This window comes from Solanum verrucosum, unplaced genomic scaffold (assembly GCF_900185275.1).
Source record: "Solanum verrucosum unplaced genomic scaffold, falcon-dt-bn FXZP01000261.1, whole genome shotgun sequence".
In the NCBI taxonomy this organism is placed as follows: Eukaryota; Viridiplantae; Streptophyta; class Magnoliopsida; order Solanales; family Solanaceae; genus Solanum; species Solanum verrucosum.
In genome coordinates this window covers 737,399-764,760 of record NW_026019969.1, presented here as the reverse complement: position 1 = coordinate 764,760, position 27,362 = coordinate 737,399, and the positions used below count along the sequence as shown (strand labels likewise).

General features: G+C 36.2%; 5 protein-coding genes across 6 annotated transcripts; 2 read left to right on the top strand and 3 right to left on the bottom strand.

Moving 5' to 3' along the window:
* The first annotated feature begins 1,396 nt into the window (after positions 1-1,396).
* LOC125816113 (subtilisin-like protease SBT1.1) lies at positions 1,397-4,937 on the top strand. Its single transcript, XM_049495706.1, has 2 exons — positions 1,397-1,531; positions 2,572-4,937. Exon 2 carries the CDS (start codon positions 2,577-2,579, stop codon positions 4,872-4,874), a length of 2,298 nt encoding a protein of 765 aa, XP_049351663.1. The 5' UTR covers positions 1,397-1,531; positions 2,572-2,576; the 3' UTR covers positions 4,875-4,937.
* Positions 4,938-6,962: 2,025 nt separating this feature from the next.
* LOC125815453 (uncharacterized) lies at positions 6,963-7,805 on the bottom strand. The gene is made up of 2 exons (XM_049494925.1): positions 7,626-7,805; positions 6,963-7,565 (listed from the first exon to the last, which is right to left on the bottom strand). Exons 1-2 carry the CDS (start codon positions 7,674-7,676, stop codon positions 7,182-7,184), a joined length of 435 nt encoding a protein of 144 aa, XP_049350882.1. The 5' UTR covers positions 7,677-7,805; the 3' UTR covers positions 6,963-7,181.
* LOC125815452 (phospholipase D beta 1-like) lies at positions 7,622-18,333 on the top strand. Its single transcript, XM_049494924.1, has 10 exons — positions 7,622-9,013; positions 9,704-9,820; positions 10,464-10,658; positions 11,764-12,012; positions 12,109-12,177; positions 12,509-12,656; positions 16,800-16,948; positions 17,096-17,263; positions 17,547-17,744; positions 17,953-18,333. Exons 1-10 carry the CDS (start codon positions 7,913-7,915, stop codon positions 18,244-18,246), a joined length of 2,688 nt encoding a protein of 895 aa, XP_049350881.1. The 5' UTR covers positions 7,622-7,912; the 3' UTR covers positions 18,247-18,333.
* Positions 18,334-18,683: 350 nt separating this feature from the next.
* On the bottom strand, positions 18,684-19,526 carry LOC125816232 (transcription factor TCP9-like). The gene has a single exon (XM_049495809.1). The coding sequence runs from the start codon at positions 19,524-19,526 to the stop codon at positions 18,684-18,686; it is 843 nt and encodes a 280-aa protein (XP_049351766.1).
* A 2,757-nt stretch (positions 19,527-22,283) lies between these two features.
* Positions 22,284-27,362, bottom strand: LOC125816209 (peroxisome biogenesis protein 16). Of its 2 annotated transcripts, none has more exons than XM_049495791.1 (8): positions 27,007-27,362; positions 24,723-24,780; positions 24,185-24,401; positions 23,792-24,090; positions 23,436-23,704; positions 22,796-22,863; positions 22,621-22,682; positions 22,284-22,505 (listed from the first exon to the last, which is right to left on the bottom strand). In XM_049495791.1, exons 1-8 carry the CDS (start codon positions 27,073-27,075, stop codon positions 22,444-22,446), a joined length of 1,104 nt encoding a protein of 367 aa, XP_049351748.1. In that variant the 5' UTR covers positions 27,076-27,362; the 3' UTR covers positions 22,284-22,443. The 2 variants fall into 2 exon arrangements, with proteins under 2 accessions (XP_049351748.1, XP_049351749.1); XM_049495792.1 differs by having other exon boundaries at positions 24,706-24,780; positions 27,007-27,119.

Below are 27,362 nucleotides of genomic sequence, written 5' to 3'. Positions count from 1 at the left end.
ATGAGGGACGTCACCGAATGTCTTTCCGGCAACTAATCTTTTATCTTTAAGCAAAAATATTATATGTATTAACCCATTTTCAAGATAGGAGTGGAGCCAATATTTTTAATTTATAAATTAAAATTCACAATTATTTTTTTCTTATTATACATAAAATAGATTATGCATACATATCAAAAGTTTTTTCAACTTAATTTAAGGATTGAGCCAAAAATATTATGTTCGGTAGGACTCATAACTACAATTATGGGTGTTTACGGTTTGGATAAAAATCGATCCAAATAGAAAAACTGAACCAAACTGATTAAATAAACTGATTTTTATTTGGGTTAGGTGTGGTTCGGTTTTAGATTTTTAAAAATCGATAGTATATGGGTTGGTTATGGTTTTGATCGTAAAAACCCGAAGAAATAACCAAATCGAACCGACAAATTATATACATATATATTATTAATATACATACATAATATATTATTTTTATAAATAATTTTAAAGATTGTTTTCATCAAAATTTATTTATAATTTACTTATGAAGGAAAAAATGTCCAAGGTGAGGATATTTATCTTATTGGTTTTATGTATATGAGTGTGTCTATGATTTTATAAGATTGAAAATATCACTCTCTTTCTTCTAGGCCAAAATAATTAATTTTGAAGCTTTAGTCAGAGTAAATTCAATGATTGAAAATTTTGTAATGTCAGTCATTCTAACTATTTTCATTTAAAATGGATTGTTGTCACTTTTTTCATGTTTTGAGTGAATTATTTCTTTTATTTTTATCTATGGTTAATAACCGAATAACCAAATCGAACCGAACCAAAACCGATAACAACCAAACCGAAAAATATATACTATATTTAGTTTGGTTTGGTTTTGATAATTTTAAAACCAATTAAGTTGATTTGATTTTGGTTTTAACCAATAACCGATCCAAACTGACCCGTGAACACCCCTAACTACAATGGTAGTTTTGATCCTGATTCAAGATAGTACCATATCCTAGTTTATGTACACTTTCCGTTTTAATTTATTTATCTGATTTTGACTTGACTTGACACGAAATTTAAAAATATGAATTTTTTTTTAAAAAAAATCTTGTCTAAATATATGTACAAGAATCTAAAAAGATAATAATATGAACAGCATGAAGCTAAGTAACTTTTTTTTTTCTTTGGTGGGGTCTAATTATTTAACAATTATATTTAGTATCACCATTTTTAAGTGACCCAATGAATAAGAAATACAACTTCTTTGAACAATGATTGCACAAAAGTATTTTTATATATATAGCACTATAGAAGTTCCTAAAAGCCAGCATTATTCCATCATATCTCTATTTCCTCTCAATTGTTTAAGCTGTTTTTCCACCTTTTTTTTTTTTTTAAGTTTGCTTTTAATTTCATTTTTCTTTATTGCTAACTAGCAAAATTAAAGTGCCATAATTTGTCACACTCTTTCCCTTGGCCTATTTAAATTCTCCATCAACCTTTATCATTCCTCAGTACTTGAGCTGAATATCCCAAAACAAAGGTATGTTTTCTCCTTATATTCATGTTTACAACACCATGCACATTATAACATTTCAATATGTACACGAGTACTAGTGGCGGATTCAGAATGTAAAATCAGTCATTCTGTTTCTTTTTTATGTACATGTTTTTATATCTTTTTCTTAGGCAGTACACATGTAATTAAGCTTGTCGTGTCTACTCCAAATTCGCTATGGCACGCAACTTAATTATTAGGTAGACAGACCTTTTAGGTAGAAATTAAATACATGTACCAGTTTCCTTTATGCTCTAAATATACGTGATATATAAAATATTTCACGTCTAAATAGTACAAGTTAGTTTTGCTTTAATAGCTTCACATTTTCAACCTTAATTAGATGTAGTGGTTTGTGGTTGAAGTTATTGCTTCACGAGTATGGCTTCAATTTAGGGGTGGGGGCATTAGTACCGGAAAAACAAAAAACCGGACCGAATCGAACTACTTCGGTTCTTCGAAAGTTTGATTCTTCGGTTTGGTATTTGGTGTAAGGGTCTTGAAACTTTGATGAACCGAATTTTTAGTAATTTTTTTTTTTTTAAAATAAAAATAGTATACTATATTTTATTTGACATTTTGATGGTAATGTCATTGTCTTGTCACTTTTAGAGTGCATTAGTTTTAGCTTTTGCACACAAGAAGTGACTGCAATTCAATGTACTCTGTTCATGTAATTAAATCCTACAAGTATGAATGCTTTTGTATTTGTACGGAGTATTTAATATTTTCTAGAGACGGAGCTAGGTGGGGGTTCGGATGAACCCACTAGCTTTTCCATAAACCTTGTATATATATTAAAAAATTAAAATAAATATATATGTATATTAACTTATGAACCTTCTAACAAAATTGGGTGAAAATGCCGTTTACACTAGTTATGTGGGTTCAAACCCGACTATCTATCTTTTGTCCTAAAATTTAAAACCCCCAAACTCCGCCTCTGTTCAAAACATATTATAAATGAAGTGTTGTATGTGTGAACTTTTCTCATATTTTTCTAATTTTGTCCCCTGTTTGGCCAGTGAAGATGAACTTCAGAAACTGCATGTTTTTGTTAGCATGTACAGTTTCAGTGATTTCATCTACTTTAGCAGAACGAGACATATATGTTGTTCATATGGACAAGACCAAAGTCAGATCATTAGACAGTAATCTTGGGATTTCCAAAAGATGGTATGAAGATGTTATTAGTTCTATATCTGCTGATGATAGTGAAGAGGAACAAGAAGAAAAGCCTCCTCAGCTTCTCTATGTATATGAAAAATCCATTTCTGGTTTTTCGGTGAAACTCTCCAAGAAACAACTTGAATCACTAAAACAAGTTGATGGATTCCTTACAGCTGTGCCAGATGAAATGTTAAGCCTACACACAACTCATTCACCTCAGTTTCTTGGGCTGAAAAGTGGCAGAGGACTTTGGAGTGGTCCAAATTTGACCTCTGATGTGATCGTTGGGGTGATCGATACTGGAATTTGGCCTGAACATGTAAGTTTCCATGATTCTGGCATGCCACCGGTGCCTTCTCGTTGGAAAGGCAAATGTGAAGCTGGAGCGAAATTTGCTCAATCAAATTGTAATAGAAAGATTATTGGTGCAAGGATTTTTCCCAAAGGATATGAAGCTGCTGCAGGGAAAATCAATGAAAAAGAGGATTACAGATCACCGCGAGACTCACAAGGACACGGAACACATACTGCTTCAACAGCAGCTGGAAATCTTGTCAATGGTGCCAACCTTTTTGGTTTGGCTAAAGGCTTGGCTGGTGGTATGAGCTATGGATCAAGAATTGCAGTTTACAAAGCTTGTTTCATGTTAGGCTGCTCAAGCTCTGATGTTTTAGCAGCTATTGATCAAGCTGTTATTGATGGGGTGGATGTATTGTCACTTTCTTTAGGAGGCTTGCCAAAGCCATTTTATGTTGATAATATAGCTATTGCTGCATTTGGTGCAGTCCAACATGGGGTCTTTGTTTCATGTTCAGCAGGAAACTCAGGGCCTTTGAATTCAAGTGTTGGCAATGCAGCACCATGGATTATGACTGTTGCTGCAAGCTCGTTGGACCGCAGCTTTCCAACTACCGTCAAGCTTGGAGATGGACATGTTTTTAAAGGGGCTTCATTGTACACAGGCAAGCCTACAATGCAATTGCCACTTGTTTATGGAAGAACAGCAGGTGGGGAAGGAGCTCGATTTTGCACCAATGGGACACTATCTTCAAGATTAGTCAAAGGCAAGATTGTTGTCTGTGAGAAAGGAATCAATGCCAGAGCTGAAAAGGGAGAGCAAGTGAAAATAGCTGGTGGAGCCGGAATGATTATGGTAAATAGAGTTGACGAGGGCGATGAACTTTATGCCGATGCTCATGTCCTGCCTGCCACATCCTTGGGAGCTTCAGCTGGCATTACTATTAAGAATTACATTAACTTGACAAAAACAGCCACAGCTTCAATCAAATTCGAGGGGACAGTTTATGGCAATCGCGCACCAATAGTGGCTGCCTTTTCCTCTAGAGGACCTAGTGCAGCTGGACCGGATATTATCAAGCCGGATGTTACTGCTCCAGGTGTGAACATATTAGCTGCCTGGCCTCCAAATATCAGCCCATCAATGCTAAAGAGCGATAAGAGAAGTGTGCAATTCAACATTCTTTCTGGCACTTCCATGTCTTGCCCTCATGTCAGTGGACTAGCTGCATTGCTTAAATCTGTCCATAGAGATTGGTCACCAGCAGCAATCAAGTCAGCACTAATGACAACTGCTTATACCCTTGACAAAGAAAGAACTCCAATTGCAGATGCTGTTTCCGAGACTTCAATATCAGCTACACCATTCGTCTTTGGCTCAGGACATGTTGATCCTGAAAGGGCTTCTGATCCAGGTCTTATCTACGATATCTCAACCGAAGATTACCTACATTATATCTGTAGCCTAAACTACAACTCTTCCCAAATAGCCCTTTTGTTGAGAGAAAATTATACTTGTCCTAGTCATTCATTTCAGTCACTTGGTGATCTAAACTACCCTTCTTTCGCTGTACTTTTCGACAGCAACAACCAACATCTGATCCAGACATTTAAAAGAACTGTGACAAATGTTGGGACCCCCAGGAGTACTTACAGTGTACAAGTGAAGACACCTTATGGAGTATCAGTTACTGTGAAGCCAAAAATTCTGAAATTTCAGAAAAATGGTCAGAAACTGAGATACAAAGTGAGGTTTGTTACAAGGGGAAAAAGGAGTCCTGGTGATTCAACATTTGGTTCACTGACTTGGATTTCAAGAACACATATAGTTAGAAGTCCCATTGCTGTCACTTGGCAGTAACTCAAAGGGGTAAATTTGATGACAGCATCCAATTCTTGAAACTGTCAATGTATTCTTCTGAATAAACTAACTATAGTATAATCAAATACTGTATTGCAGTTTCAAAGAAAAGGCAAAAAGTTAACCTTATTTGCCAAAGGAGGAGCCTAACACTCTGAAACATTCAAGGGATTTTCTTTCTTCTATTTGTGACATTTGAACTATTTCCCTATAGGGTCACTCGATCTTATCTAAGTATCACGAAAGTTGCTAAACTATTTTTTGTCAATAAAATGACTCAATTTTACCTTGAGTAGACATTTGGTCCGTGATAGAAATGGAACTTGCTTAAACTTTGTTGTTCTCCATATTTTTCCTAACCATTGTTATCGACACTACTATTAGCTATAACCATTAGTCACCACAATGATCAATCATCCAACATCAACCATCACCACCGCCACTAACTACCAAAAACCATAGCTAACAACTGTATAAATTATTTTTCTTTACTTTGTTGATAATATTAGATTGCTAAGTGACGAGAGGGAGTTGTTCGGATGGTAAGCACCCCTCACTTCCAACCCGAAGGTTACGAGTTCGAGTCACCAAGGGAGAAAAGGGTGGGAGCTCCTAGGGAGGGTAAAAAATAAAAAAAATTAGATTGCTAAGTATTTTATTTGAGTTTATATTTATTAATTTTAATAAAGACAAATTTCTATATTCAGATGAGAAAATGAACTAAAATGAATGTTATTACATTAGTTATTCTTCAAATTTTAGTATTATTTCTGAATAATCATATGTATTTTTAAAGTCAAACTTTTTAATCATTACAAAGAAAATGCAGGCCTAATACACTTCGATTTGGCTTTTACAACATATCATATTGACCGTTGATTAGCCTAAAATAAAGAAAAGCCCACATATTCATAAAGTACGTTACCATTACACCACTTAGTTAATTTTTAAATAATTTTAGAACCAAAAGTAAGAGCTAAAAGTCTAAAATTGGTTGAACTCATCAACAGTTAGATAATCTAACTTGTTTAATACTCTAATTAAAAACTAAAAATACAATAATCAATTAAATTAAGTGGTTTACCAGATACTTGAACAAGTGTCGCCATCACAAGACAAATCTAAAGATTTTATAATGTGACAAAATTAAACTCAATACAAAATTCTCATACTTTGATTTTTTAATCGGTATAAATTTGTTATTTAACTTGATTTTAAGTGATATTTATGTTATTTATTTTGAGTATTTACAAATAGATATTCAAATAGAGTATGAAATTGAAAAAAATAGACGCACGGGTTCTACGCGACATACATGCATAACGTCACGTAGGACACATATATCTATTTATTACTCCTTTCGTTTCTTTTTACTTGTCAAATTTTGACTTGACATACCTATTGAGAAAATAATGATTGGTATAGTGAGTTTACCATTTTATCATTATTAATTGATAGAGTCTCAAATATATTTATTCAGTACATTTTTCAAAAACATTAACTCAATGTTAATAAATTGAAATATAATAAAAAAATGTCTTTTCTTAATTTGTCAAAAATGATAAGTATAAAGAGAAATCAAATTAGGAAATATTTGACAAGTAAATATAGATAGAGGAATTATTGAACTATATACAAATTTAAGTGTTCAAAAATTAGGGAACCATATATAGGTAAGTTGAATCCAAATTAAATGACTTTTATTATGCCTTTTTAATGTTATTATTTGTAATTTCTTCTATCCTTGTATGAAACTGCCAGCAATGACGCTGTTAAATGAATTGAAATGTGCAAAGTAGCAGAAAAAGTCTCTCACCGTCAAAGAACCTTTCGGACTCTGTCAAGATAACGGCACCCACCCTGAATCCCTGTCATTCTTCAATATCGCCGAAACACCTTACATACACGCACAAATTCGCCATTTTTGTGGCACAAAGTTCAATTGCTGTCCTTTTTGGGAATCTTCTCCTTCTCACCTGATCCTGTTATTCTCTGTGATCTTTTTCTTTTAAGTAATTACTCATAAGGTACTTTCTTTTCTTGATCTTTTGCGTTTCATTGCTGTATTAGCTTCTAGTTTTTCTTTCACATTATGAATATATTTCAAGATTCAAGGATCCCATTTGATGAAATCGATTTCTTCGCATGATCAATTTTATGCATTTCGTCTAGAACATCTATCTTTGGCAATCCCCTCTTCCTAAAGGGGCAAGGAGGTTTGTTTAAGCCTTGTTTCTTGTAATGGTGTGTTGAATTTGGGTAAAATTCAGGATCTTGGACAGACCGTCTTGTTTCTTGATTTATTGTTTAGGTTTGATCAGTTTGTATGTTAGCGTACACCAAAGAACAAGAATAGTGCAACCTGGTAGTGTGTACTGATGGACAATTATAACAATTCTTCACATTCATACCCACATAACACTGGTTATGGGTACCCTCCACCACCTTCAAATCAACCATACCCCCCTCCCAGTTCTGGTGCTTATCCTCCACCAGGTTCTGGTGCATATCCTCCACAAGGTTCTGGTGCATATCCCTATCCATATCAATCCCCTCAATATCCTCCCCCTTACAACACACAACATTCTGGTCATTATAACTATCATCCCTATCCATCAGCTCCGTCAGCACCTCCAGCTCCCACTCTCCATCACTCCAGTTCTTTCGACTATGGTTACCCTTCGCCATCACCTTCAGCTCCCACTCTCCATCACTCCAGTTCTTTCGACTATGGTTACCCTTCGCCATCACCTGGTGCCTCTCCTCCCTATCCACCCCATGCATATCCACCTCCCCCAACATCTACTGTGCCTACTTCTGAACATCAAGGCGGTTACCAATATGCTTCACCTCAGCATTATCAACATTCCTGGCCAGAAAGGCCTTTGGAGAGCCAACCATCCAAAGTTCATGACTCTCTCCAGCGCCAGGATAGTGTTTCATCTATTAGTAGTTCTGGGGCAAGCTATGATTATGGTAAAGATGACTCCTCCACTCGCCCTTCAGCTTATCCACCAATACATGATCTCGTTGCAAATATGAATTTGTCTGAAAATCAACCTTCACTTTCTTCTCCTCCTGCCCCTGCATCAGCATCAGTTCCTAGTTCCCCTGCAACTTATCACTTGGGGCCGAACCCTGTTTCCGCAAAGTACAATGCTCAAGGGAATATTTATGGACACCCTAATTCATCCTTTTCAAGGTGGGAAGTTGAGTCAGCAAAACCAACCTATCCAACTTCATGTGCTGAACCACAGAGTACTCAAGCTATGCAGGTTGTGCCATTCATGCCTTCTAAAACCTCTTTAAAAGTTTTGCTCTTACATGGAAATCTGGAAATTTGGGTATACGAAGCAAAAAATCTCCCAAACATGGACATGTTCCACAAAACCATTGGGGATATGTTTGGGCAAATGAGTAATAAGATCACAAGTGATCCATACGTCTCAATTAATGTAGCTGATGCAACGATTGGCCGGACTTATGTCATAAACAATAACGAAAATCCCGTGTGGATGCAACATTTTAATGTCCCTGTTGCACACTATGCAGCGGAAGTACAATTTCTTGTCAAGGATGATGATATAGTAGGTTCTCAGCTTATGGGGACAGTGGCTGTCCCGCTAGAACAGATATATGGAGGGGGTAAAGTAGAGGGGTTCTTTCCGATCCTGAACAGTAGTGGAAGACCTTGCAAGGCTGGAGCAGTTTTGAGGATATCAGTCCAGTATTATCCAATGGATAAATTAAGTATTTACCATCATGGAGTTGGTGCTGGTCCTGAGTATTATGGGGTTCCTGGAACTTATTTTCCACTGCGGATGGGTGGAACAGTTACTCTGTATCAAGATGCTCATGTGCCTGATGGATGCCTTCCAAATGTGATGCTTGACTATGGAATGCAATATGTACATGGGAAGTGTTGGCGTGACATCTTTGACGCCATACGCCAAGCCCGACGGTTGATCTACATTACAGGTTGGTCAGTGTGGCACAAAGTCAAACTTGTTCGAGATGATGCTTCTGTTGAAGGTTACACTCTAGGGGATCTTTTAAAGTTAAAGTCACAAGAAGGTGTTAGAGTGCTGCTTCTAATATGGGATGACCCTACATCAAGAAGCATCCTTGGCTATAAAACGGTAAATGATAACATAATTATTTTGAACTTCTGGCTTTTTTATGTGCATAAAATTAATACTCAAGCATCATCTAAATATTAGATTAAATTTCAGTGCCTTAGGTTGTTATCAACAACATGCCTCAGATATAGGTTTGTTTATATTCCTTTTCCAAACAATCATTTAAAATGTCTGGAGAAAAGATTATGTGAAATCGTACATGTATCCTATACACACATCATCTGCTTATATGCTGTTAGTTACTCAACAACCCTCCTACTCAGAATTTTAACCATTAATCAGTTAAAATACTATTATATACATTCATAGACAATTTATTAATAAAGTAAATCAGAAGCCTGCTTTAAGTTAATGTTCTGTGGCTGCCAAGTCAAAAAACAGTCAAGGGAAAGTTTATCTTTTTTCAGCCTGTAAAACTAGTGCATCAACTAAGACAACTGGAAAGAATCCATGTCCTGGACGTGCAAGGTAGATTGTGATTCTGTTATACTTACAGCCTATGCATATCTTGATATCCATTTATTTCAGTAAGATTATTTGATGATGGACTTCTAGTTTAGCATTTTTCAGCAATGCTAATAGGTGGTGGCACTCTAACCAATTTCTGTTTTTATCTTGTTGTTATTTGCTGTAGATTGTCTCCAAAGGCGTCATTAATTGTAGTTTCTAATGCTTAACTTTGAGCTGCAGGATGGTGTTATGGCAACCCATGATGAAGAGACTCGCAGTTTTTTCAAGCATTCTTCTGTGAAAGTGCTGCTTTGTCCTCGAGTAGCAGGGAAGCGCCACAGTTGGGTCAAGCAGAGGGTAAGTTAGATTTTGACATTTCTTTCCATGGTTCTTTGTGTGGTAAGTTATATGAGACCAGTTATCAAAAAGATTTACTTGAGATCAGTAGCCCTGCAGGAATTCTAGTTTAGAATTATTGCCACATTGAGCATCATTCACTGTTTTAATACATCTAGAAATGTTTATACTTGCATATTTGTTTTTGAATTAGCTTCCTTGTTCAGTGGATGGATAACTTCCTTTTTCCATACTGTTTTTACTGAGCTTATAGTTTCTCCTAGTATTAATCCCATATCGTCTTTTGTATGCGAGGACCATCTAAGTAATACCCCCCCCCCCCCCCTCAAAGTAAAGTTTGTTCGAACTATAAATCTCGTTTGACTGCATTTCATTTCTTCCTTCCCTCTATGTTTCTTTGCTGGCATTTTCTGGTGAAGGTGTGCCCCGAGTCCCTTATCATGTGGATAGAACAATTTTGTTTGATATTATTTTTGTATGACATGCCTCTTCCCAGTAAATTAAAAGAGTTGAAAACTTTTGCTCGATACCACTAAGGTACATTTGATGATGTCTGATGCTGTTATATTGCTGGACAACTTCAATTAAGTTAATTTTCTTAAATACTCCATAAGACTAATCTTTTGTGAGTTTTGGTCTGCAGGAAGTTGGAGTAATTTATACACATCATCAGAAAACTGTGATAATGGATGCTGATGCCGGCAACAATCGAAGAAAAATCATAGCATTTGTTGGAGGACTTGACTTGTGTGATGGGAGATATGATACTCCGGAGCATCCTTTATTTCGAACATTAAAGACAGTGCACTCTGAGGACTATCATAACCCTACTTATGCTGTAACTTATCATCCTTAATATCCTTTTTCTTGTTTTCAGAGACATTCATTGCCGTTGTTAATTTTCTGATTTTCCACTGCATATTCGAGTTATATGAACAAGTATGACAATCTTCGCAATGAGTTTTTCTTGGGTAATTGCAAGTTCTAACTATATAGGATTTGTCAGTAATACGGACAGTACAAAACTTGCTTATTTTTTAATTCTTTAGGATTCTCTTACCCCAAGGTATCAATACCTTTCTTCAATATCTTTGAGCTTGGCCAACCCTAGCTATTGTAGAAATAATGGGTGTACATATCTACAATAGTTGGAGTATTTTTTTTGTGTGTGAAACTGAAGCAGTTTAGGTTTTCAACTAGTGAATCTTGTCTTCTTTAAAAGCTTATTTAGTATAAGAACTGTTATATATTATGATAATGACCATACATCAGGTTATTGTGATTTGTGGTTCCTGTACCAAACCATCTAGTTGAAAATCTCTTCCTGATTTCGAAATGAAAATCATTGTTCCCCTATTTTGATGTCCCTGTTCAACAAGTTAAATGAGAACCAATTTTTTCACTGGAGTAATATAAGATCTGACTCTTCGTCCTTATTTCCAAATAATATTAGAAATACATTTTCGACTACTATCTTAATGACCATGTCTGGTCAAAGTACGGTCTAGCATTTAGAAAATTGAAGACTGTGATTTAGACCAATACTGTTAAAAGCTTGTACCATTTTCAACCTTAAGATCAGATTAAAAATTTTGGCCAAACGAAGAGAATGAGACTTGTCTTTCTACATCTTCCTCTGTTGACATTCAGTTTCTTGCCTTAGTACTTATCCTTAGTCTATATAATTCAATTTTGCACCAGGAGAGGATTTTACATACTGATCCCTAGTGAACTGCATCAACTTAATTTGTTTTACTAGGCTTTACAATCACAAGTTGAAAAATGCATCTTCTGATGAAAACTTGTCTTATTACTTACCTTTCATTGTGTTTTTTCCCTTTTTGATATATTTCTTGGATGAAGAAGTTGTCTTCTCATCAATTACCCTTTCCCCCCTCAAGTAACATGTTTCTAAGATAGTAATCCATACCTGTACTTAACAGGGGAGTGTAGCTGGTTGTCCAAGAGAACCATGGCATGACTTGCACTCTAAAATTGATGGTCCAGCAGCATATGATGTTCTCACAAACTTTGAGGAGCGCTGGTTGAAGGCTTCAAAGCCTCATGGCATTAGAAAGTTGAAGACGTCATTTGATGATGATTTGCTTCAAATTGGAAGAATGCCTGAAATTGTCGGTATTTCTGATGCTCCATCTGTGAGTAGTGATGACCCTAACAGTTGGCATGTACAGGTTAAGTGATTAACTTAATATCAACAACTTAGAAGTTTAATTTGTGTGTTGTCTTTGATCTTAGAGTCATATATTCTTTTTTCAATCATTAAGCAGATATTTCGTTCAATTGACTCGAACTCGGTCAAAGGCTTTCCAAAGGATCCTAAAGAAGCTACAATGAAGGTGAGAAAGATAGATGGAAGGATTGTTTGCGTGCACCAAAACATATACTCCTTCTATCCCAATTTATGAGATGCATTTTCTTTTTTAGTCTATCCGAAAAAATGATACCATTCTATATTAGAAACAATTTAACTTGAAACTTCCATTTTTCCCTTAATGAGGTAATTTGTACCCACACAAATATTTATGGCTTGTTTTAGACCACAAGTTCCAAAAGTATTTCTTTCTTAAACTTGGTGCATAGTCAAAGTGCATCACATAAGATGGGACGGAGGGAGTACTTATTTACTAATTTAAAGTAAACTCGTTTTTTTCCCATCTTTTTTTGCAGAACTTGGTGTGTGGTAAAAATGTACTTATTGACATGAGCATACACACAGCATATGTGAAGGCTATTCGTGCTGCACAACACTTCATTTACATCGAAAATCAATATTTCATTGGTTCTTCATACAACTGGACTCAACATAAAGATGTTGGTGAGAAGCTGTTTTTATGCTGTGTATAAATATTTTCCAATTTCTGAATACATCGAAAAAGCAAATTCGTTATTGTCATTTGCTACTTACTATAGAAAAGCCGTCGGAGTAGATTTAAAAATTTGTTATTCATGCTCAGCGGTGGCAAAAACATTAGGTGAATTCTTCTCATATGTTCCAACCCTTGGTTGGCAAAGTTTGTCGGTGCCTGTGCTAGTGGGAAGTAGGCACCCGATAGAATAGTTGAGCTATGCTCAAGCTGGCCTGGACACCACCGTCATCATGAAAAGATAAAAAATACTATTCGTGGCCTATTTGCATCTCTGAGTAGATACTCCTACTTTGTCACAATAACTTTATGGTACCTTTACATCCTTGTTACCCACTAATGGATCCAATGTCAAGCTCATTCCTGAGTTTCAAGTCCAATCAACTGCATATGCAGAGGATTCTTTGGGAGGACAGCTCACTATGTGGGAGACAGTGGGTCTTTGGCACACCGCAAGGATAGTGAAGGAACTAGCTGGAGATATAAGAGTTTTGGCAACAAATAATGGCTGGGTTCGTGCATAGGTTCTGCAAGTTTTTGTCTGTTTTTTTAAAACTGGTAACCTTACTCTATATATCCACAGGTATACTACAACCAAAAGTGAGTTGCCCTTCAAAAGTATTACAATCTATCAAAGCTCAAAACTATATCTGTTGCCTACAAACAATCTAGAACATCAAAGATGTCTTCTGTTTGAGTTAATAAACTATGTTTACACCAAAAGTAAAATAGAACTAAACACTTCAGAAGTTTTTGTCTGATGTTGCAGGCACACAAGTATGGATAGTAAATTCTGATGCGTCTAACTGTTTGTATTTGCTAGTTATCTCTTTTTGGTAGTTGATTTTGATCCACTAAAGATTACTTGTGGAGACTCCTGCATGAATCACGTAAATAACTTACGTCCTTGGGTTTTGACATAACCAGCTTTAGGTTATGGCTAATATATCATCTTCTTCCTAGTCCTTTTGTATGCTTGTCTTCTTTATTATGTCGGGCTTGGAAGGGTTGGAAATGAAACAAAAATTCTTATACTTGCGAGATTAGATCTGATAGATTGACATGTTAAATTGAATTTCGGCTTCCCCTTATCTAACTGAAAGTCACACATAAGGATATAACTTAGCATTTGAGACTTAAACCAAAGCATTTGCGGGGTGCATTGGGTGATGCCACAAAATATTGGAGGTGTCGTGTAATGCTGGCAGACTCCAAAAATGAATAGAAGATGGATACAGATATGCAAAACGACTATTTAGTCAGAGAGGAATAAGAGATGCTTTGCAGATCAAAAACATAATTTTTTCCCCTAAAGAATATAGATGCCTACAGATTCCATACTTTTGGTGTAGGAGTTATATGATAGATAGTATGTCTCATTATTTTGATTTTCTTGACTTTGAGGGAGTGTAATTGTAACAAGCAATGTTGTAACTCCTTTTTGGAGTACCTCCTTGGTACTCTATTAGGGAAATTTATCTTTCCTATTGTTATTTTACCAATACACCTAGACCCAAGAGGGGGTAAATTGTGTCTTGCCCAATTTTTGCAAGTTAAACGTAAGAAAACTAGACACAAACAGAACGTGAAGTGTGGAAATTAAAGTGCACAAGTAGTTCTATGTGGAGAACTCCTTACTCAAGGGAGTAATGAAACACGACCTACACTTGTAGGATTTACCTCAAAACATCATTGACTTCAGGAGCGGTTTTAGGTTACAATTCTATAATCAAAGGGACTATAAACTCTAGTACCTTTTTTTTTGAACTGGTAACTTTTTGTATTCCTCAGCATTAAGGTATGTTGGCCACCTCCAAAAGATGATTACAAGAAAAGAAAATACAAAAATACTTAGATCCTATGAAGTCCACTAATTGGATCTCATCATCTATATCTTGTTCTTTACACCAAAAGCCTGGAGTAGTAATTACTTTCCATTTGATCTTCTGTATTGTACACTCCTTTCCTTAAAAAATTCTTTGATTCCTTTCCTTCCATACAGTCCATCAAATACATGCTGGAACTGTTCTTCACCATCTTTTCTGACTTCTACTGCCTCCTCTTTTGATCCAACAACTTAGGAGGTCAGAAGTGTGTTCTGGCATTCCAGTATTCATTGACTATGTTAGTAAACAGAGCCCACACCTGAGCAGTAACCTTACAGTGCATGAATAGGTGCTTGTTAGTCTCCAGAGCCTCTTCACAAAGGAGGCATCTAGATCCTAAGTTGATGCCTCTCTTCCTGCACTTCCTCTAAGTCCCCAATTGTATAGTCTGTTCACAGAAAACATCCCATCATTGTGATGTCTCCATGCTAATTTGTCTGGCTCTAGAGTAGTACCATGAAATCCACCGATCAAAGCTCAAGAACTCCACCACTCTATCAATCTCCCAATCATTAATCAACCTTCTGAATACTAGGTTCCAACCTTGTGGAAACCACATCTCCTCTAATCTGCCATCAGGGTTTGTGCATATTGGGAAAAGACCAGGTCCCTTAGAATCCCATTGCCACACCCCTCATCTGTCCAGAACTTGGTTTTATCTCCTCTGCCCACAATAATCTTTGAGCTGCTTTTGAGAGCCATCCACAAGTTCCTTATGGTCCCCTACAATCAACCCAATTGTAGCAATCCATTTCAATACTATCTCCTAGTCTACTCTAGGAACGAATGAACTTCACAATTGATCATCTACAATAATACTTCTGAAAAGCAAAATAGGTTACAATTTAGAACCAAACACTCAAGCCTAACCAACTCAAGAACTAAACAACTTATTCTTCTGGAACAGGTTCTTTTGTTGAGTAGCTTGAATCAACACCTTCTTGCAATGACTGCTATTTATCAAGAGTAATAATTGTATTTGTGCGAAATAGAACTAGCCTCCAACAACCACAATATGGTGCTTTATATAGGAGTGAGGTTGGTCGAATTCTCTTATACTTTATTCTTCAAAACCAAAAGTATTTTGGTTAAGGAATCCAATCCTACTTGGACTTGGTTGCCTCATTTGCTTTGACCTCCACATGTTTTCTCCTATTTCTTAATTTCTTTCCTTTTGTGCAAATGTATCAACATTTTCTTGTTTTTCACGAATTCCTTGATGCAACGTGTGTAGCCCATGAACCTAATTCTTCAAGAATCCAACTTGCAATAGGAATCAGCTTTGCAGCTTCTGATCAGCAGTCTTCTAAAAACTTTGTTCTTACGATATCTACGTAGCATTCCTGGAATCCAGTTAACAACATAACCAATAACTCACTCCAAGAGACCTGGTTCTTTTGTAGTTGTTTGTTTATTTATCAAAACCAATTTAAGCTCCGCTCAACATATATATAAGGATATTATAAAAAAAAAAACATATATATAAGGATATTACTTACTCCCTCTAACACACTTTCCTTTTTAGTCAGCCCTTAAAAGAATGACACATTTCCTAATTTGACACATGTTTAATGACACTATCAACATTTTACCCATATTGGGTCCCACTTATTTGGCAAAAATTCCAAAAAAGATGTACTCTTCTATTTAAAAATTCATTTATTATAAGGGTAGTTTTGGAATATCGCTAAGTCTTTCCATATTTCTTTAACTCCATATCTAGTCAAACAACACCACATAAATTGGTACGAGGGGAGTAGCATTTTGAGCATAATCCTAAAAGACCGGGAAGTGAATATTTTCTGGAGAGATAACTCAGAAGGTATTTCAGTAATGAAAACAGGGTAAGAGGCATATTCCTTTTTTTTTGGTGTGTGTGTGTTGGGTTTGGGGGGGTGTTGCAGTGTCAAGAGGGTAAGAGGCCTTGCATCATATGAACTAAGCGTGGTGTTTAAGTGGAGAAGCGCAGAGAGGCGGGCCCATTGTCCCCGAGTTTCGAAGGTTGCGGTTGGTCCTAAGAGTAGGACCCAGACGGATTTGTTGGTCATAAAGAAAAAGTGGTATTCCACTAGTCCAACACTAATGGTGCATCTTTATTTGGCAAAATGAGTCTGCCTTTTAACAGTTTTACATATCTTGGAAAGTAAAATAGTTATCTTCTGGTAGTCAGCAATTCCAATATTTGAATTACCTGTGTGCTGCCTGCAGGTGCAAATAATCTGATTCCCATGGAAATTGCACTTAAAATAGCTGAAAAGATAAGAGCACATGAGAGGTTTGCAGCATACATTGTCCTCCCAATGTGGCCAGAGGGTAATCCAACTGGGGCTGCTACACAGAGAATACTATATTGGCAGGTAAAGCTACTTAAAGTTTAAATTGCTTGAGGAATTGTGCCATACTAAGGAAGATAGCATATGCATTCAGCTTATTGAATAATCAGCTGCTCTCAAATTATTACAAGTTGTGTTAGTGAAACCCCATGTCTCTATGTTGGTTTGCAGAACAAGACAATGCAAATGATGTATGAGACTATTTACAAGGCTTTAGAGGAGGTTGGGCTTCAGAATTCATACTCTCCGGAAGATTATTTGAACTTCTACTGTCTTGGTAACCGTGAGGCTGGTAAAGTTGAGGGAAATGAGAGTCCTAGCGCAGCAAACACTCCTCAGGTACTTGCAATGACCTCCATTATCCTAAATAAAGAATCTGAAAAATTCTATTTATGTCTTGACAGTTAGTCCACTTACCTATTTGTTGAAGTTTCTCTTTATTTTAATTTTATTAAAATTCTCTTTTCTTTTTCCTAATTGGCCATTGCAAGATGTTTTTTTTTTTTTTTTTGAAGTTACTAGCTCTCTGGCAAGTTTCCTCCTAAAACTGTGCCCTCGACCTGTCGTGCACTGCATACTATTGATCAGTGTCAGAGTTAATGATTTGAATATGTTGTTGCAGGCGTTCAGCCGAAAATCCCGTAGATTCATGATTTATGTTCATTCTAAAGGCATGATTGTGGATGATGAGTATGTGATATTGGGATCTGCAAACATCAACCAGCGCTCTCTGGAGGGCACTAGAGACACTGAGATCGCAATGGGAGCATATCAACCTCATCATACATGGGCAAGAAAACAGTCAACACCCTATGGACAGGTGATTAGCAAATTCAATATTTGTGCTGAATAATTTGGTTACATTATCATTCCAGGAAAAATATTACTTAAACATCATATGATACTTTTTTGATGTGTGTGCTAGCTAATATTGTATGTATTCTAGGAAGCTTAAAGACTTTTTTTTTTTGTGTGTGTGTGTGTATCTGATCCGTTTACTGTCGTTGGTGCAAATTTATCTTCTGCAGATTCATGGATATAGAATGTCTCTGTGGGCGGAGCATCTTGGAGTTGTTGAGGATTGCTTCAGACAGCCGGAGTCATTAGAATGTGTAAGACGGGTTAGGTCCATGGGTGAATATAACTGGAAGCAATTTGCATCTGATGAAGTAACAGAAATGAGAGGGCACCTCTTAAAATACCCCGTTGAAGTTGATCGCAAAGGTAAGGTGAAGAATCTTACGGGATGTGCAAATTTCCCAGATGTTGGTGGAAACATAATAGGATCATTCCTGGCAATTCAAGAAAATCTTACCATTTGATTTCCCTTTTTTTTTCCTCTCTTTATATCACCCGTTCAGATTTTTGAACCCAGAAAAAACTATACATCCCTGATTGGGGTATCTCCAGCAGTTTTCAATCTATTCAATACAGTTAGCAGTTAGGCAGAGGAAGATGGTGATTGCGTTGAGTATAGTAGAAGTTGTACAGTTCGTTTTTTAAAATTTTTAGATGATTTTGAGAATCTGTACTAGCTACAATTTGTGAATTTTGGTCATAGATTGAACTATTAATCTGAGGAAATTTTAAAGCAACACTTATCATGGAAGAAGAGTTGTACTGGCAGTTGAATAAAGTGATCATTAGCATTAAATTCCAGTGTGGCCAATAATGAACAGTGAATTTGGCGCGATCATTCTAGACTCTCGAAATCTCACTTGTGAAACTATACTGGTATATTGTTGTTGATTCAGCGCGATCAACAATGACCGAACGAGTAGGAGGAGGAGGAGACATTGGTAGCAGAAGCAGGAATGAGTGACGCACTTGGAACACCCAAGAAAGTAGCTGCTGGCCTAACACTAACACAATTCACCTGAGCTGCACTTTGCCTTGATGATGGTATCAATGGTGTTTGCTGAATTAACCAAACCATTGACGGTGCTGCCATACTCGAGTTTATTCTCGCCGGAACGGAAAACATTGATCCCACTGGCATTATTGTCTGAGGTGATACTATCGACATCACCGGAGCTAAAATTGTTGCCGTATTGTTCGGTAATTTTGCTTCATTTTCCCGAATTGCATGATTATTTCTTTGTTTAACGTCGATAAATTTAACGTTACCACAATCACAACGTTTGCGTTTGCCTGTTAAAGTGTCATTATTTTCAGTGGTGGGGATTTTGGTGGTGCCGTTAATTGAGACGGCGGTAACGCCAGTGCCAGTGGCGGAGATGATGGACGGTTCAGCACGTTCTAAGAGCCACTGAATAGTTTCACCGTCGTTTTTGTGACCGAGTTCACGAGTAAGCTGGAAGACTCTGGCGGCGCATGTTGCCGGTATTCTTATCCTCCGCCCTCCTCCGTCTACCTTCGTAGGCCGATCCGCATCATTTCCACGCGGTGGAAGCTGTGGTGGTGGTGGTACCGACGGTCTCGGTTTTGGGGTTGGTAGTGTGACTTTGATAATGGATGGAGCCGGTGATTTCTCAGCCATGTCATGAGGCTCTTGCTTGGGAGATATCAATGGTGGAGCCACCTGTCGCCGCCACGCAGACGATGGCGCTGCCGTGAAGGACTTAATGTTTTTAGATTCCATTAGAGATACGCAATGTGTTATAGTGATGCGCTGTGGACTGTTTGCGCAGCTTACCTTATAAATAGAATGAGAACGGAACACCAATAAATGGGATAACTTTTTTTCAAACGAAAATAGCATAGATGAGTCAAATATTTAACGAACAATATAAATGAGCATTTTCTCAAAGTTTCCTGACATATTTGAGTTTTTTTCCTATAAAACAAATTAGGCCCTAGTTAATTAGGTGCCATCTCTAGTCTAGTTGATAAGGGGCTAAGAAGTAGAGCAGGGAGTGGGGTTATATAGTAGTAATGGTTTGTAGGTGATGGACCAATCTAGTACTTTAATGTGATGAGAGTGGTCCATCATCTTAACCTCTAATTAACTAAGATAAGATTAAGTTAAATCTATGAATCAATTACATTGTAACTTCTGATCTCACACTCAAAATTTTTAAAGATATGAAACTTCTTGTTGATAGGTTTCTATCACTTCAGTTTTGAAACTTAACCAAGTTGGTCTAGGAAATCAACCAAGTGTGCATTTATTCATACTCGATATTTACATCAAATTCCATCTTCTACAAAAAGCAAATCTAAAACGAAACAAAACAAAAAAGAATGCCACCAACATCTAATAGGACTTGTAGTTGGGTATGGCTCACCTACAAGACCAAACTCCATCATATATAGGAGAGTTAGAGTGGGGGACTTAACCCCTCTACTATATGGTCCCAAACTGTACTTGTAGCCCACTCCTAACTTAGCTAAGCCACGCTTAATTAAGTAATCTTTATACTATCATTATGTTTAATCGATTTTAACATGTTCCTTGCTTTATTTTTTTTAATTTGCATTCAAATTAGCTATGGCATGCACCTGTTATTGTACACCACTTTAGCCAAATGATATAAATATCTAACAACAGATTTAAAAGGGTAAAACAGTTATATGAGTATTTGAAAAAAGACGCAAATTATATTATCATGCATATTTTGCCCATTCCCGTGTTTGATATTTGTTTTGATGCTTAATTAATATGAATTTTCACTAAAAAGTCATATTTTAGGTGATAAAGCATCATAATCCAGATTCGTGATGAAAAATCTTACTTTGAAATAATTTAATCCGCAAACTAAAACCAAAGGGTTAATTAATCATAGGTGAGGACAAATTTTACCAGCAATAAAATCTAGTTACCTTTTAGTTTTAGTTACTTCCTCACATCATAGAGTCGGTCTTCACGCTCAAAAATTACTGTCAAAATTTTCAACTATTCACCAAGGATTCCAGTGAAAAAAAGTTTCATTAAATTGTTTTATGATTCAAATATAGTATGTTTCAAGCATAACTCCTTTTTTTTCACTCTCTAATTTATGAGTCGTTTCCACATCAACTAATTAAAAGATAATTATGGATTACCCCATCTATATTAAATGAAATTAAACTAAAAAATAATGCAAGTTACTAATGCTAGTATAGATATATTCATCAGACTTCCGTCTATATAATTTAAATGGAAAAGGTTCAAATATACCCCTGTACTATAAGAAATAGTTTATATATACCATTCGTTATACTTTTGGGCCAAATATACCCCTCCCGTTATACTTTGGGCCAAATATACCATTTATCCATTAAATATATGGATCCCAACCTTAGAATAAACATGTGAAAGGTTGTGATTAATTTTAAAAACCCAGATCATTTTTATTTGGTTAATACCCAAAATACGTAATTACATAAAGGGTTTGAGATTAATTAAAAGGACCCAAATAATTTCTGTCCCTGCCAACAAAAAAAATAACCCATAGCCCAACCCCAACAAAGCTTCAAATCTCAACAATGGAGTAATGTAAAAGTTGTTTTCTTCAAATCAGTTTTGATCACTTCAATAACAATAATTTTCAATACTCGGTTGATTTATAACAACTTTCAATCACAAACTTTAAAAGTTCATCGGCCACAAATTCGAAAGGCAAAAATTCAACAACTTTGTTTTCAACTTCTCCACCTAATGTGCATTCTAATTTTAGCACATCAATCCAAATCAATGGAGTTTCAAGCACCACCTTAATTGAAATTTCAAAAACTTCACCATTGAACTCAGATGATAAACTCAACAAGAACAATATAACACGCAATTTTTTTTTAATGTTCTGTATTTTAGAGAAAAAAAATGGGAACAGTAGTTATAAAATGAGTCTTCATGTATCAGTTGAAGCTAATCAGTTGACAATTTCGTTTTGATTTTGTTTGACTTATAGATGGATTTAGCAGGAAAGTATATTAGTGAGTTTATTTGGGTATTAACCGGATAAAAGTGATATGATTTTTTAAACTTGATCTCAACCTTTCCCATGTTTATTCTAGGAATAGAACCCACATATTTAACGAATAAAGGGTATATTTGGCCCAAAGTATAATGGGAGGGGTATATTTAGCCCAAAAGTATAACGAATGGTATATTTAAACTATTTCCTATAGTGCAGGGGTATATTTAACCCTTTTCCGTAATTTAAATCCTTTTTAAATAGACAGCCAGCAATAGCATTTAATTGCTGCTCCATCTGATGCAGGCTGCCTATGTTGCTCTAACTCTTCAAATCTGTCAAATAGTGTGTGTCAGATTCTCCAAAAGTATATATATTTGGATAATCCGAAGGAGTACGACATCAAAAAAAGTATATATATTTGGAGAATCCGAAGGAGTACGACATCAAAAGTGAAGAGTCCGCACAGCTGATGCAGCATGGAACCTCAATGCACTTGTGGATAAGAACAAAATTATACACCTTTATTAGTTCTAAATTTCAACATGCTACACCTTTTTAAGATTATGATATCAAAATGCTACAACTGAAGAAAAAAAGAGAAGTTTGTTCCCCATTGTCAAATAACAAAGAATGCATAAACACACATTCAGTAGCTTCCCTTCAAGAACCAGACATGTAAGTGTATCTAGTCTGGGCTCCAATAAGGAGTTCAATAAGTTTTTCTGCACATGATCAAGGAAAAAACATTTTTGTCAAGAAGGATAATGTCAATTTTTACTTCAACGATGTCAAATGAATCAACTTTTGAAACTTGGTAGGAAAGTGCATTAAAAATACCTGCAAAAAATCCAACTATAGGAACAGGTTCTACAGTCTTTTGAGTGCTTTCAAGTCTTCGCCTGAAATAATTTTAAGGCGTTAGCATTTGCTTTGATCCCCATTTGGTTATCTTTTCTGCTGTTTTCTTATATGAAGCAATTAACAAGAAATTAAAGGAAAAGAGTATCTTTACCGGGTGTATTTGGAGAAAAATGGATCTCGCATGAGGTAAAGCACCCACAACAGCTTCCTTCTTTTTAACTGCAGTGTTTGGAGTAAAACATATCATTTAATGAAGAAAGTTATATTGCTGCAATAGATAAACTCAAAAGCTATTGAACAAATCAGTTGGATCTTGAAATGGAATAAAGGGTGTGAAAGCAAGTAAGAATTGGAATGAGAATCTGCAGTTTCCCCAAGACAAAATAAGAAACACAGATTGATAAGTGAAGGATTCCTAGTGGAAAGGGCTCTCCTCCTCAGGCTGGAAGTACGAATCACCAAGGGGGGACTGGGAAAAAGACACGTTTAGCCCCCAGGGAGGTGGGGTATTTGCCATATCAAAAACATAAGATTTGCTGCAGATTGGTTCAAGAACTGTGATTTCCAGGACAGTCAAGACAGAGTGAGAGACACCAAATAACACGCTGTTCCATCTACCATTGAAAGAAATGTGTCTGAAGCAACAATGCAGAATGCTTAATATGAGATTGGGTAACCGGAACACATCTTACTTTTCCTTTTCGAGGGGATAGAGGCCTTCTTTTATTTGGGGTGAGGTGGGGGGTATATATATACAAAGATTCTGTGCAATGATCTATAATATTTCTTACCTCATCCTTCTCTGATCTAGAAAATTGAAAATGCTGATCTTTCCTGCTGTCTTGGGACATTGTTGTGGCTGATAGCATGCTGTTTCCTATGAGATCCACAGCCAAGGAGATGAACCAAGGAAACCATGATTGTGTTCCATACTTCCTTACCAGCAAGACATATATAAGTGGTCTTAGGACAAACATAGTCTCCCCAGTCACAAATAACCCTCCACGAATACCCTTCTCAGATAAGAAGGTTGACAGACTCGGAGTTCTGATTATCTTAGCTGTAATAATATAAGGAAGCTAACATATTAGAAAATTATGGCGTCATCATCAGAAGTAGTTTGAATTTAACTGAAACCAGCAATTACCTGGAGGTTCCAAAATTGCTTGCTGCTGTTGAACCCTGTGCAACCAAGTCGGCTCAGAAACCATCCTAGCATTCTGACCAAAGCTACTCAAGGCAGACATTGCCCTACCCTCAAGATTCCACGAGTTCAAACCCTGAGGGTGATTGACACCCAGTCCTTGATTTTGGATAGGCTTCCTTAAGTGCCCCATGTTTCCTTGGGGACTCAAATCATCTGAATGTTCCAAATTCTCAGTCTCCCCACCTTGCAAAAGCATTTTATATCCTGTAGTTCTGAAAGCAGCCAGTCTCACGCACACCCTGGCATCCATTCAAAACAAATTGTTATATTTTAATAAAAAATTATCAAATGTTTAAGTAAATAAGCTGCGTTAAAGTTAAATATATCACTTACTTGGCAGCCTCTGTAAGAGCAATCAAATTCCATTTTTTATCTTCGCCATAGAGCTGCTCAGCTACTACTTCAATTAATGTTTCCAAGTCTCTCAACAAAGTAAGGCATAATGACAAAGGGAGAAACGAAGTCTCTGCAGAACTAGTATGCACCGACGTTGGAGTTGTCTCTATAATATGCTCATTTACTGTGGTAACCATTCCAAGGATCGAGGAGACTGCCAAAAATAGGGCGCAATAAATATACATAGCCATGTGAGGTAGGAAAACCAACATAGCTAAACCAATTACTTATCTACATTACACGGCGCTCACGAAAACACTTACAAAGGGTAGTAAAACATTATATTAAGAGAATTAGAAAACCCAATATGTGCAAAACTTTCACAAGATGAAAGCAGAAATATTAACTGCCAATTGTGCATTACTTTCAAAGAAGATAAGAATGGGGTAGACTTATTTTGAAAAGAAACAATGTATTACGCTGAGTTTTATAAGCAGAAAGAAGAAGCTCAATGTTACCAAAATTTCAAATAAACCTGCTTCTGGCCCGATTTCTGATGCAGCAAACCGCTCTGGAAGAAGCCATGTCATTCCCTGGTCATACATTGGAAACGAGATTATCATTTATCAACATCTACTAGATTTTCATCAAATTGATGATTAAAGTGTGCTAATGAAAGTAATGGCAAACCTTATCAGTAAAAGTGAATGACAAAAACTACATGGTACATCATTGCATGAACCAAAGGTAAAAAACAAACAAATGTTTTAAAAAAGGAGACCAGGCAAATTTTGGTAATCTCTGCTTTATGTTCTGATCAGGCCACTATACTAAACAAAATGGTTAATGAAAAAGAGAGAGAATACATGTCCTTTTTTAATGATTGTCTTTATGCTAGAGTATATTTTTAGCAAAAGAGGGAAAAAATGTTTGCTTCATTTGTGTAAAAGTAAGATCTTTTAAAAAGATGGGACCCCCTATGTTTGCCATCACTCTGGCACTTCCTTCATATCACCTGTCATTGGTGAAGGTTTAGCAAGTGAAGTTATCAGTGAAAAGCATATATCAGAAAGGTATCTCTGTCATGACTGGATCTCATCATAGGAGAGTAGTGCAGAAAAATGATACTCCCTCCATTTCAATTTGTTTTCCTGGTTTTTGCAAGCACGGAGTTTTAAGAAAGTAAAGGAACTTTTGAATTTTGTGGTCTTAAACAAAAGATATGTAGAATGTACCAAAATACCCTTTAATCTTGTGGTCTTAAACGTACCATGTGAGTGGTTAGAATAAAAGAGTTGCCAAAAAAAGGAAAGAGACCATTTTTTAAAAATTAACTAAAAAGGAAAGTAACACAAAGAAATTGAAACAAAAGGGAGTAATATTTTTCAATGCCGTAGCAAAAGATTGACATGTTGTGATCTATTTCTTCAGTTTGATAGACCAATAGTCTAATTTACCAAAACTGATCTAATGCAACTCTAGGGGGGAAAGAATGTTCTGCTGCAATGGTAAGTCATCCGGAGTATCTTATACAATTTAAGACCTAATCTATGTTGCTTCAAGCTAAGAAAACCATTAAGCAAATAAGCATCAACAAGAATGGAAAAAACAACTTGTGCTGAATGATAAACATTTAAATCCTTAAGAGCATGCTGGAGATGAACTTTGGACTGCTTGGTTACTGTTTGTAAATCAGCGCCCAAGTAATTCTCCCCATATTGTCTTATATAAAAACAAATGTAATAAGACAAAGGCACCAGAACCCCTCTTTAATTAAAGATAAGATGCTCAATCTTATACCTATGATAAGTCTCCAAAATACATTATGGACAGCTCCTTGGGGCTGCTTTTTTCTTTTTGAATAACATAACCTGGTTAAAACTATAAATAATTTCCCAAAAGGCCCGTCTTTCCTCTTTCAAATTCTACTTTTTGAGAAAATGATAAATCTTTTTTTTTGGAAAAGGCAACATGGAATGATAATCTTTACAATCTTGACTTTTTCAATCCCAAACATAGGAATATATGCTTTTCATTTTCTCTTGATGATTGGCTCAACCAAGATAGAGTAGAGGAGAGGAGAGGTAGGGTAAAACATAAGAAGAAATTATAACAGCAGTAATATCAAAATTAACTTCAGGACAGAAATCATGTATAGACATCAGAGTTCCTTCAACTAACTAATCCCCAAGAAATATGCCTCACATGTTTGCAGGGTAACATTCCATAGCATCTTGCTAACAATCCATGGTTGTAACCAGTTTCATTTCTCGAGTTAAATTAGAAAAGCCTTCCAAGAGAAGTCTGAATGGAGATTGAAAACCAACCCTCTGTTACTGCCCGCTAACTATATCAAAACCTAGATGACGAAACAACCCGTTCTTCCTTATTTAAATCCAAAAGAAACATATAACCCCAAAAGAAAAAGGAAGCATCCAACTTAATAAAGATATTTTGGCTCATTAAGAATATTCAAACTATGCCTCAATCCCCAATTAGTAGGGGTCTGCTATACATATCCACTATACCATTTCATTCGAGACATGCCATTCCAATAACAAACAATTGGTTCATCAATAATCATCTTAAATTAGGAGCCAGCTATGTAACTACCCATACACCCACAAACAGTGCCAATCTGAAGCAGAATCAAGAATAGCTCTCTCTCTCTCACACACGCACAATTGCCACTAACAAAACTAATATCAAGATTGCAAGTTGACAGAAGCCAAATAATTAACTCCATTAAAAACCAAGATGCAAGAAAACACTTGTTGTAAAAGGTACTTAAAAACAATAAATGTTAAGTAGGGGCATACACTGGCTAGAGAACTCAATTGGCGGACATAATCACGATTCCTTCGGACCCATCTCTTGTAAGCCTCCATAGAAGCAGAAATTATGAATCTTTTTTACAAAAACAGTGTCTTTTAGAACAGCCCTCGATTGGCAGCAAAAGAAACCTAAATATTGAAGCCTTTCGAGGATTCAGATCAAACCCAGATGGATAATACGCTGACGGAATTGCCCTTTCTGCTGAAATTTACAGCAAGTTGCAGTCTGCTCATGAAGCAGCCTGCAGAGAAAACCGTCTCGAACAGATGAAACAAGAACAGAAAGAGCGTTGTGGGTGATGAGAGGTGTCGTATTGTTCAGTTACAGTAACCTTTTTTTA